Source organism: Arachis ipaensis, chromosome B06 (assembly GCF_000816755.2).
Source record: "Arachis ipaensis cultivar K30076 chromosome B06, Araip1.1, whole genome shotgun sequence".
Classification (NCBI taxonomy): domain Eukaryota; kingdom Viridiplantae; phylum Streptophyta; class Magnoliopsida; order Fabales; family Fabaceae; genus Arachis; species Arachis ipaensis.
In genome coordinates, this window is record NC_029790.2 from 3,659,260 (window position 1) to 3,672,327 (window position 13,068).

Consider the following 13,068-nt stretch of genomic DNA (forward strand, 5'->3'; position numbering starts at 1 on the left):
TGAATGCCTCAACCAAAAACGATCTTAGAGTGCTATCACCCTTTAACAGTCCTCGATGCTGGGTGGATTGCTTAAAGGACGAATATAGGACACCATTTGATGTGTGAGCATCTTTTCTATCTTTTTCTAGTGAATTTGCATTCAAATTGTTGAGTTTAATCAAGAATTAATTATCTTTTAGCCACTATGGATGCTATTTTGAGTCGTGTGCAATTCTGTTTATTTTAGGTAGCATTCGACTGGATTTGATGGAGTTTCCGCAGAAAAAGAGAAGGCGAATGATGCTGTCAACCCTGACCTCTCTGCACTCAAATCTAAATAACTTGAGCTACAGAGGTCCAATTGATGTGATTTCAGTGGCGTTGGAAAGCTAACTTCCAAAGCTTTCTAACGATGTATAATATTTTATACTTCTTCTCCACCAAGTCAGCAAGGGTGGCGCCTAACTTGAGGTTTCTCAAGTTAGGCACCAAAATCAACTACATCCACTAATCCAAAGCAGCCAAGGTGGATGCTGGCCACTCCAAGTTAGGCACATCCTCTTGCCAAGTTAGGCGCAGCAACACAAGGATCACGCCATTTCTCACTGCACTTTCCAAGTTAGGTGTAGCCTCTTGCCAAGTTAGGCGCAGCAACACAAGGATCACGCCATTCCTCACTGCACTCTTCAAGTTAGGCGCAAGTACACTCCAAGTTAGGCACCAACTCAGGTTGTTCACGCCATTCCTTCCTGCATCCTTCAAGTTAGGCGCAGCAACAACAAAATCAACTCCATTCAGTGCTGCATCTTCCACGTCTAACTTGAGATTTCTCAAGTTAGGCGCCACTTCTAAGGAAGGCCATGGTCCCCACGCTCCACTTGAACGCATGCAAAGATCTTTATTAATTTTTTTATTAAACTGTATTTTATTTAAAAAAATATGAAAAGATATTATTTAGTTTTAGGAAATATAATTTACATTAATTAGGATTAGATATAAAAGGGAAAAGAATCATCCCTTCGGGCTCTTCTCTTCTCTTCTACCTCATTCCGTAATTTACAGTTTTTCAGAATCCTAATTTTCTCTCTGAACCATGAGCAACTAAACCTCCACTGTTAAGGTTAAAAGCTCTGTCTATTGTATGGATTGATACTATTATTTTTTCTATTTTAATTCATGTACTGATTTCTATTTCAAGAATTATTTTCGTTCTTTATCTTATGAATTTAGGTGGAACGGAAGTATGACCCTTGTTCTAATTGAGTTCTTGTATAACTTGGAAAAGCATTTTACTTGAACAATAGCTTGAAAACAATTTCTCCTAAACTTCTAATTATCTGGACTTAATGGGATACATGACATATAATTCTCTTATATTTGGGTAATTAGGGTTTTTGTTGCACATAAACTAGAATTGAACTTCACCTTCTAATTGGAATTAAGTGACCAAGGAATTGGCAGTTGATGAAGGTTAGAGGAGACTAAAAAGATCTAAGGAATTAGGGTTTAGTCACATATAGTTTGTCATGAATTGAATCTTGCATGATTAAATAGTTGGTAACAAAAGTCAATCTGGAAAATAGATATCTTTGAAACCTTAACTGTTTTCTCCATATATTTTACAACCCATTTACTACTTTCTTTTTGATTTACTGTTTAATGCAATTGAGAGTCAAACACTCTTTTCTGCTTGTCTAACTAAGTAAATCACTCAATCATTGTTGCTTAGTCCATCAATTCTCGTGAGATCGACTCTCACTCACCTGAGATATTACTTGGTACGAGCCAATGCACTTGTCGGTTAGTTTGTGGGTTATAAATTTCGTACCAAGTTTTTTTGGCGCCGTTGCCGGGGATTGACAACTACTAGTTGTTTGATTTCTTAGATTAGGCATTTTTGATTTAATTTCATTTAACTTATTTCTTTAAAATTAAAAAAATTGATTTATTTTATTTAAATTTTTTTCTCTTAATTTCTGAAATTAAGTTTGGTGTCCCCTTAGTTGTTTTATTCTTCCTAGTTATTTTACTTATTGAGTTTGAATTCTATACTTTTTTTGCTTATTAGTTGTTTTATTTTTTTTATTATTCAGTTTATTTTTTTATTTTACTTTTCTTTTATTTTTGTTTTTTTATATTTTATTTTATTTTTCTTTATGTTCTTTCTTCTTTACTTGCCTGTTTACCATATAGTGCGTTTAATTTTGTTTGGTATTTTGTTTTAAGGAAAAATAATAGAAAGAGATCACATGGGTTACTACTCACACCCAAGTAGTGATTCATATTATTGTGGATGGAGGAACTATCCGAATTTTGGATGGCAAAGTCAAAACCAAAGAAACTTCAGTGCTCCATGTTCCAACTATCAAGAACCACCATCAACATATTCATACCAAGAATCACCACCTCTATATCCATATCAAGAACCATCATCTTTCTACCCATATCAAGAGCCACTATCTCCCTATTCATACCAAGAACCATCCTCTTTTTACTCTTATCAAGAACCATCATCTCCTTCTTACCCATATCAAGAGCCACCATCTCCTTATTCATATCAAGAATCATCATCTCTTGAGCTTCTCATGAAAGAATTCATACATGATATGAAGATGAGTGTCAAAAATATAGAGAAATATGTGGAGTTGATTATCAAGCCCCAGGAAGAGGAACAATCAAATTCCTTTCCAAGAGATACACTGCAAGATCCTATGGAAGAAAGTGAGGAAATCAATCAAAGGAGTTCATTCTCCAGTGAATTAGAGAACTCTCCACCCTCACATGTGGAAGAAGAGGAAGATGCACAAACAAAGAAGGAAGATGCAAATAAAGGAGATTGTAAGGGATGAAAACAATTATGGGAATCTACACTCCAATGAAGCAGAGAGTGGCATAGAGGGTGAGTTTCTTGAACTACCAATTCAAGAAGTTTTTGATGAAGGGTACACTCCAACCATCACACAACACCCAACTTTTGAAATCAAAGAAGTGAAGGCAACCAAAGAAAGCACTGAAAAGGGGATTGTGAACAAGAAACAGAAGAAAATATCCATAAAAAAGAGAAGGTTAGCAAAAAACAATCCAACCTCTACCCCAACAAGTAAAGTGAATCAAGCTAACCACAATAAAAGAAAGCTTGTTATGAGGAATTTATATCAGGGGCACTAATTTTCACATCTTCCCCCTTGGAGACATTTCTTTTAACCAACTGAAAGAAGAGGAAGAAAATTCAACAATCAAGTGTCAAGCTAGTGACATTAAAGAAGCGCTTGTTGAGAGGCAACCCAACTACTAGTATCCTTGGTTTTACAGTTACTTTGGTTTTAATTTTACAGTTATTTTGATTTTAGCATTGTAGTTATTTTAGTTCTGGTTTTAAATTACTTTATCTCAATTTTTTTTAGAATTTTTCATATTTTACATGTGTTTTGGTCATGCAGAGTGATTAGAATAGGAACAGGAGCAATTAAAAGAAATTTTTGACACCCTGAAGTTTTTCTTTGCTAGGGGACAAGCAAACTTTTGAGTTTGGTGTTGTAGAGTGCGCTCTATATTTAGCTTATCATCAGTGGCACCATGGGGAGATGAATGTTCTTCATGGAGGAGCACAGCCGAAGGAATGAGACGGCCACTAACATAACTAAGGTGGTTAAATTCCTTCATTCTATTTCCCCTTCTGTTCTTATTTTGTTGTCTTCTGTTTTCTGTTGCTTTGATTGCCTGCATGATCCTTAGTACTTTCAGTTCTTAGATTTAGTTTCATTCTGTTATTTGCTTTTAGTTTGAAAAAAAAATAAAATAAAAATTTGTCTCATGTACCGCTCACTGAGCTTGAATCTAAAAAGAAAAGAAAAGAAGTGATGTATTGCATGAGAAATTGACTTTATATTTAAGAGTAGTCTTATTTACTTGAATGTGGTGGTATTCTTTGTGATTCTGAATGCATGACATGAACCGTGCATATTTGAATTTGAATCAAAGGATGTTGATGTATAAGGAACAGAAATTTAGAAAACTATTATGAATTCTCTGAAGTTAGTGAAAGCTTAATCCTTGAAACAAAAGAAACATCAAAAGAAAAAAAAAAGAAAGCAAGGTCCAAGACTCTGAACATCAATGACTAGGGAGGTCAGACATGATTAAAAGCTCAAAGAGTTGTTTCCCTAGTCATATGCTTGTGGTGTGAATGTGTCAAGTAACCCTTGAGACAGAACACTAAGAGTCGAGATCAAATGCAATTAACAGAGTATGTTAAAGGCTTTGAGCACCACTGTCTGGGAGTGACTGAAAGAAAAATTAAAACTTAAAGAGAGTTCCACAGTTAAGTGCTTGTGGTGTTTTTGTGTCAAGTGAAGCTTGAGACAAAAAATTTAAAGTCAATGATTAAACTGAAGTATAAAAGATTAGAGAATTCATAATATTATCCAGATTCTAATTCCGAATGACAGTGATATTCCTCTGATTCAGAGGAGAGTGAGATGCCAAAACTATTTAGGATTGTAGTTTGTAAACTCCACTTCAAGAAGAGACATGAGCTTAATTGAACTCTCACTTCTCATGCAAATTCACATCTTAAACCTGTATTAGTTTTGATTCCTTGAGGACAAACAACAATTCAAGTTTGGTGTTGTGATGCGTGAGCATCTTTCCTATCGTTTCCTAGTGAATTTGCATTCAAATTGTTGAGTTTAATCAAGAATTAATTATCTTTTAGCCACTATGGATGCTACTTTGAGTCGTGTGCAATTTTGTTTATTTTAGGTAGCATTTGACTGAATTTGATGGAGTTTCCGCAGAAAAAGAGAAGAAGGCGAATGATGCTGTCAACCCTGAACTCTCTGCACTCAAATCGAAATAAATCAAGCTACAGAGGTCCAATTGACGTGATTTTAGTGGCGTTGGAAAGCTAACTTCCAGAGCTTTTCAACGATATATAATAGTCCATACTTATTCTCCACCAAGTCAGCAAGGGTGGCGCCTAACTTGAGGTTTCTCAAGTTAGGCGCCAAAATCAACTACATCCACTAATCCAAAGCAGCCAAGGTGGCGCCTAACTTGAGATTTCTCAAGTTAGGCGCCAAACACAATAACAAAATGTAATTAGTGGATTCTGGCCACTCTAAGTTAGGCGCAACCTCTTGCCAAGTTAGGTGTAGCAACACAAGGCACTCTTCAAGTTAGGCGCAACCTCTTGCCAAGTTAGGCGCAACAACACAAGGATCACGCCATTCCTCACTGCACTCTTCAAGTTAGGCGCAACCTCTTGCCAAGTTAGGTGCAACAACACAAGGATCACGCCATTCCTCACTGCACTCTTCAAATTAGGCGCAAGTACACTCCAAGTTAGGGGCCAACTTAGGTTGTTCACGCCACTCCTTCCTGCATCCTTCAAGTTAGGCATGGTCCTCCTTCAAGTTAGGCGCAACAACAACAAAATCAACTCCATTTAGTGCTGTATCCTCCTCGCCTCAAGTTAGGTGCCACTTCTAAGGAAGGCCATAGTCCCCACGCTCCACTTGAACGCATGCGAAGATCTTTATTAATTTTTTGATTAAACTGTATTTTATTTTTAAAAAATAAGAAAAAATATTATTTAGTTTTAGGAAATATAATTTACATTAATTAGGATTAGATATAAAAGGGAAAAGAATCAGTCCTTCGGGCTCTTCTCTTCTCTTCTACCTCATTCGGCAATTTATAGTTTTTCAAAATCCTAGTTTTCTCTCTGAACCATGAGCAACTAAACCTCCACTGTTAAGGTTAGGAGCTCTGTCTATTGTATGGATTGATACTATTATTTTTCTATTTTAATTCATGTACTGATTTCTATTTCAAGAATTGTTTTCGTTCTTTATCTTATGAATTTGGGTGGAACGGAAGTATGACCCTTGTTCTAATTGAGTTCTTGTATAACTTGGAAAAGTTTTTTACTTGAAGAACAGTTTAAAAATAATTTCTCCTAAACTTCTAATTATCTGGACTTAACGGGATACGTGACATATAATCCTCTTATATTTGGGTAATTAGGATTTTTGTGGCACATAAAATAGAATTGAATTTCACCTTCTAATTGGAATTAAATGACCAAGGAATTGGTAGTTGATGAAGGTTAGAGGAGACTAAAAAGGTCTAAGAAATTAGGGTTTAGTCACATATAGTTTGCCATGAATTGAATCTTGCATGATTAAAATAGTTGATAAGAAAAGTCAACCTGGAAAATAGATATCTCTAAAACCTTAACTGTTTTCTCCATATATTTCACAACCCGTTTATTGCTTGCTTTCTGAGTTATTGTTTAATGCAATTGAGACTCAAACACTCTTTTCTACTTGTCTAACTAAGTAAATCACTCAATCATTGTTGCTTAGTCCATCAATCCTCGTGGGATCGACCCTCACTCACCTGAGGTATTACTTGGTACGACCCGGTGCACTTGCCGGTTAGTTTGTGGATTATAAATTTCGCACCACCATTCACCATTAGCAAATCATTCCAAGCAGTTGGTCCTCTTACATTTGACAATAGAATACGCAAATAGAATTTTTCTCCTTCTGTTAGTGAAACAGTATAGATTCGACCGATAGCTCTCTTTTGTGACCTGCGTCGATGCCATTCTTTTTTCTTGTTGTGCCAACTGTAATATTCTGAGATTTTCCTATACAAAAAATGCCTAGATTGTTGGTCATCAGCCCGATTAAGTGCAAAGAATTCAATGAGCATTGTTCTTGAAAAGTAGTCATTATTAACTATTTCAAAAATAGTTTGGTGCTCTTAAAAGCTCACTTGATGTTGATTTAGTAAATCAACTTGCAACCTTTCAATTGATGGGTACATTCGGTAAATGTTGAATTTAAATATTCTCCAACATGCCTCTAGAGCGGCAATCCATCATGCATCAATAAACTATTTCACCTCATCGTAATGTGACCTTTTGTGAACTTCTATTGCAACACGGTCTGATCTCTTATAGCAATACTTGTACAGATACTTTATACTCTTGATACTATTACATATCTCTACATTGATATGGCAATCATACTTCAGTAGTAGCCAAGGATTGTATGGAACTTTCCATCTATTGTCAATTGTGACATTTTTGTTTATAGGGATTGGAGTATCAAATCGCCTCCTATATTGAGGATATGAGTCATCACCTCATCGTGTCTCTGCTGCGAACTCTTTTGGGTAGTTGCGTTTATATTAACCATTTTTCATGCATGGTGAAGATTGATTAAGTATTCCGCCAGGACGCGGATGGATCATATGCCTTAGCACTGCCTCATGTAAGTGTGGTTCTTCTTCTTTACATGGTATTTTCGCTCGGACCAAACTATCATATTGGTTAGGATCACTCAACTTGTCATTATTTTCTAAAATTAGCAATATATGCACGTGTGGCAATCCTTTTTTTGAAACTCAGTGACATAAATATAACTTTTTAACTTTTCTAATACACCCTTGATAATAACATCCTCCTTTAATTATTCGAATTTGGCTCTGAAAATCCTAGTTGTTAGATCCGAACGATCCTGTGGAGTTTGAGTAGTACTGAGTTCCAAAGCTATTTCTGACAATGATGGATTGCATGCCATAGTGAGAAAAATATCCAGTTTTCCTTCTTTAAGAACAATAGTCATTCTATCCTCGTACCGTTGGGTCATGTCTCGATGACTGTCCATGAATGACGATGATAATATCGTTCTTCTGCCAACATTTTCTGAAACCAATTATAGAGAAAAGTATTATTAGTTTGAAATTTTAACTTTGAGAACGTCATGATCAACCGTGTAGCATTAAATCGAGAAATATTTACTAGCATTAGTCTCTCCTGTGTGCAAAGCATCTTGTAAGCCTTGATCACTCAACAAATTCAAATTGATTAAGATAAATATTAATTATTTTTAATATTTTAATATTAAAAATCCTGAGAGTTTGATTTTAATTATAACTTTGTAAAATATTTATAATAATAATTAATATATATTTACTTAATTTTTTAATAAATTTTTTTTAATCGGTTAATTGGGCCATAAAATCACAAAATCAGGTCGGACTCGTTCGGATTCGTGACAGCTTCACCAAAATTCTGCACCGCAAAAAAAACACGTCACCGATACACTCGTTTGAAGTATCTGTCGAGTGTCGGTGTCGGATTCATGTCCGACACGGATACGCCGACACCATAGGAGAATCCGTGCTGCATAGCATACAGGATACGAGAACATATACTAGTTTTATAGTAAAATTCGGTGTCAACCAAATTACATGCACTTATGTTGAAAGATTGTCATGTTGAAAAAAAAAAAAGGAAAAAAAGAAAAGGAGGAGGAGGAGGGAAACAAAATCCCATAATGAAAGGCACAACTTAGCAGCAGAGTTTCCTTCTTTGCATTATCACGTAAAATAATAACTATATATATTTTGTACAGGTACATATCTTCAAATCATTGCCACTCCAAATTGGGAAAAAGAATCAGAAGAAAAGTCAATTACAAGTGATATGTATGTGGTTCCCTTTGATGTCTGATCTTCATGTTGCTTGGGACAAACCAGTATAGATCACTTGTTGCTTTTGTCCTTATCAAAATTTATCTATTGCTTCAGATGTATAATCATGATCCATATTCAGTTTATAAATTATCAGCTGTCAATTTATACTTTCTAAAATTAAAAAGAAAAACAAGGTTGAAACAAAGAAAAGATAAAATTAAAAAGGTTACTATGTCTTTACTCTTTGAAAGTATATATAATATAACCCATAAGCTTAAACTTCTGTTTTTTTTTTTCCCCGACCCAACTAAACTCCGCTTTAAGTGTCCTTTACTTACAATTATAACCGTTTATAACCCACCTTGTTCCTTTCCCTCATGAATTATGATTGTTTTTTTTTGCCTGTTATGAACTATAGTGAAATTGGACCATTTGAGAGTTGGTAACTGGGAGCTTATGTTTTAATTATTATTCAACGCACTTAATTTTATGTTTGAATTACCCCATTGCTTTTATTCTATTTATGGTTATGCGATAGTGTGAATTAGAGTATGGAAAAAGAAAAAGAAAAAAAGAGGACAGCTGAGGGAAATGAACACAAGAACATTTGCAAATTGCAACCCTAAAAGAACAAAACCCATCAAGTAGGTTTTAGATCAGAGTATAGGGGGAAGTTGCAATTGCAATGTTAAGAAATAGTTGTAAGGAAACTCAACAGCAAAACATTTCCGAAAATCCTGTCAGTACCACTAAGTAGCAATGCACAGCAATAACAAACAATAATCATAATAACTCTAATATGATGGCAAAACCCAACAATGCATCTGACTACGACTCATACTTCATACACCTTTACGCAACTCCGCAGCACCGTGTGCAAAGTGACATCTGTCCCCAAAAGTGCAAGATCCTTTTGAAAAATTCTCACACAGCTTGGTCTTGTAGTTGCTTCCAGGAGCGGCCGACCCCGGGGCACCTTGGTTCGATTTAGGGGGCGCAGACATCTGCAAGGTCAAAAGTAATTCCTTTACCATGTTGCTCGCCTCCTTAATTTGTTCGAAACTTCCCTCGAGTTCTATGTTTCTGAGATTTGGATCCGATTCGTGCTCTCGAATCGAAAGTTTGGCTCCTGTTTGGCGACATATCTGCTTCGAGTTTACACCACCCTTCCCAATGATAGCTCCGGCAAGGGAAGCTTCTACACTGATCTTGGCTGTAGCATTGGCACCAAAGCTAGTGGCAGGACCAGGGGGCGGCTCCATTCGACCAGGACCAGCCATGCGACCTACTGGAGGGGGACCCATGGCACGATGATCATCAAAATGAGCAATAGGCTTGCCAAGTTCCCATTCACCGTGGGCAAAATGACATTTATCACCAAATTTACAGCCTTCAGCAGAATTAAACTTGTTGCATATGCGGGTTTTGACAGAAGACTGTGCAGATCCATTAGGGACAGGTGGTGGTGGGGCTGCAATGTTTCTAGATGCTTGAGGTGCAGCAGGTGCCAGATTCATCATTTGGGCAACAGCATTGTAGCCACCAGGTACATAGTGCAAGAAGTGGCAGCCCTCACCAAATGGGCAGCCAGCAGTACTGCAAAACAAAAATATGACACAATCAGGCAAGCACCACTGGAGATATAATTAATGGTGACACAGAAGAAGAAGAAGAAGAGAGAAGTGACCCTTCCATGTTTCTAAAGGTGAAAGTAAACACAGTAACTGATTTCCACCTTCATTTACTTAAAAGAATGTGAAAATGCTCAGAGATCCATGGCTAACATGTTATAGAGCAACTTTAGCCTAAATTGACCATTCCATTATTTACTATTATATGAAGTCATGCAATCTAATAGTATCTCACATAAATTTCTATAACAGATCCTCCAAATATAACTATTTGAAAAAGGCTAAACCCAAAACCAAGTTCCTGATAGGGAAACATCCAGCAGGAACATTTGCAGGACAGAAGAGACAATAGGTCAAATGGGAGAGAAATCTAACAAAGAATGAGATCCAAGGACCAACCACATCACGATTTCTCATTAACCAGTCTAGTCGACAAAGTGACAATATACCAGAACTCAGTCTAACTTGCAATTACAGTAAAGCAGACCAAAATCACGAATAGTCAGATACTGGGATTTTCCCAAAGACTCGGAAGAAGTTGGGTATACAACTAGAACTGGAAAGGTGCTACAAGCATGGTAAATACCATAGAATACAAGAACACATTTATGGTAAATTTCAAACAATGCACATAAACTACTATCATGGCTGTTTCCAATAATGATTATAATACAGGTAACTACATCCTACTTTAGAAGGAAATTATATAGAAAAGGACAAAGGGAATTAGACGACTTAGTTGGATAAAAGAAACAATTATATCAAGTATTGAAGACCAAACAGGTTTACAGGAGCAAAGATAAGATAATACTTAAAGACTACCTTAAGGTGGTATGCTATTATAGATAAAATCATGATTGAGATTAACTTATTGTTTCTGGCTGAAAGTTTTATATCAGAACTTCAAATTATATTATTATGAGTCTTTCTTAAAAGGTTATGATGGCCAAAAATATGTTTATTTGCTTCAACAGAAGTGCAAAACTGGAGACCAAAACTAGTAAATTCACGTGTAAAATTTTAACATCATACCTGACACAACCAATCAACATTCAATTCATATTAGCTTGTTCATAGCTTATCAATTGAAAGGTGGGTTCATAAAAAATAGAATAAGTAAAAGCCAAAAAGTTACTGTTGAGCATAATTAAATGTAAACAAGCTAATTGGCTCTAAGGTTATATGGAGACAAAAATGATCAATTTATCATTTGTGTAGTGGTCTCAGTGCCAATTATCATCCTCCCACTTCTTATCTATTTCGTGCTCCATTAATAAACCAAAATTCTCTCACAACTTGTTTAGACCAAAGAACAGTAAGTACCTGTATAGAAGCTTTGGATGCTCGATTCATTAGTGGAATTATACAATTTAGTTTTCTAACAATTATATTTATATTAAAATATAAAATATGCAGTTGATAAGACTTATTTAGACAGGAATAGATTAGAACCTGAAAAACTTGGTACATGGCTTCGATTTGCTTCCTACACCAGTTGATAAGGAGTCCAATTCTGTTGCAAAACATTATTACTTCTTCTCAGTTAACATACTCTTGCTTATTAATTTAGTACACTTTGTTCTAAAGCTGTTAAGAACTTAAGAAAGAAGAATATCATATTTACTTCTGAGTAGTTAGATTTTAGATATTTTAGAAATTTTACCTGTTTACACTTTCAGTTAATTAATTAACATAGCAAGCTTTTAATTTAAAGAATAAAAATTGCTTTTGAGTTGTACTATGTTTAGAAATTTTTTATGTTAACACTTAGATGTTTTGAGTTCATTATGAAACATTTTAAGGAAAGCAATGGGGGCAACCACATTTATCTGATATTTTCCATCGCCATACCAATCTGAAACACATATGTTGGTATATTTGTGTCCTTGTGAGCATGGGAGAAGAAAACTCCTCCTCATTAAGCTCCACAGCAGACTGAATCTATAGTTGTTCTTTCTCTCACACACATACGTACATAAAAGTTTCATGACAGTGTGGATAAGCTTAGTTTTTAACTCATTATTATTACATTTTATAGACACAAAGGAAGAAGTTTGCACATAAGTATTACATTAAGCCTACTTTGAACAAAAAAAGAAAAACAAGCAGCTTTCGAAGCAGAACCAAAATATAAGAGGAGTAAACAAAACTACAAAAGTGCAAGAGGAACCCATAAGAACTAGAATGCTAAAAAACAAACCTTGCTTGTTTTTCTTGAGTCCTCCGTTAACGTTGAATCCGAATTCAGGCCTTCCTCTCTTACGGGTATCCATAGATCGGGATCCTAATAAAAGGAACGAACTTCTGAATCAGAAGGCCGAACAGGGGAAACCCTAGAAAGAATAAGGATTTAATTTTCAAGTAGAGGGATCCAAGTGGGAAGTAGAAGAACAAGGAGAGAATGGCAATTGCGGAGAGTGGTGGAAAAACCCTAACCCTAGCCGTCACCCTTAAAGAGGGGGTTTTTGGAGGACGGAGGAACAGATAGAATTTGAGAAAGGGTGGCTTCGAAAAAGGGAGGGATAGAAGGGCAACGCTGAGATTATAAAATCTTTCTTTTCTATTTTTTTCCTCAGATTTTTATTGATTTACTACAGGAGTGACGTTATAAGTGAATACATCACAAAATAATTAATATGACATGATATCTAATAATTGATTTTCGTTCCCTGAAATTTGGTCACGTAGATTATTTTAAGTTTTGATCGTAGTTTTGTTAAAACTATTGCAAGTTAACAAATGAAGTAAGCACAATCATAAAGTTTACTTACATTCGTTTAGAAAATATCAAATAAAAAAATCCTATTGCTTAGCATATTTTATATTAGGTAAATAATAATCCAAAAAGGCATTTATTTATTATTATACCATATTATCTATATATGGATGTGTTAATATTTTTTTCTTATAATTTAAGATGTTAAATTTATTTATCATCATTTTTTATTTAATTTTAATATACAATT

The 13,068-nt window shown here is 35.3% G+C and overlaps 1 protein-coding gene across 1 annotated transcript; it reads right to left on the minus strand.

Annotated features, from left to right (window-relative positions):
• LOC107645422 (zinc finger CCCH domain-containing protein 14) lies at nucleotides 9,056-12,693 on the minus strand. Its single transcript, XM_016349438.2, has 3 exons — nucleotides 12,303-12,693; nucleotides 11,555-11,615; nucleotides 9,056-10,067 (listed from the first exon to the last, which is right to left on the minus strand). Exons 1-3 carry the CDS (start codon nucleotides 12,373-12,375, stop codon nucleotides 9,314-9,316), a joined length of 888 nt encoding a protein of 295 aa, XP_016204924.1. The 5' UTR covers nucleotides 12,376-12,693; the 3' UTR covers nucleotides 9,056-9,313.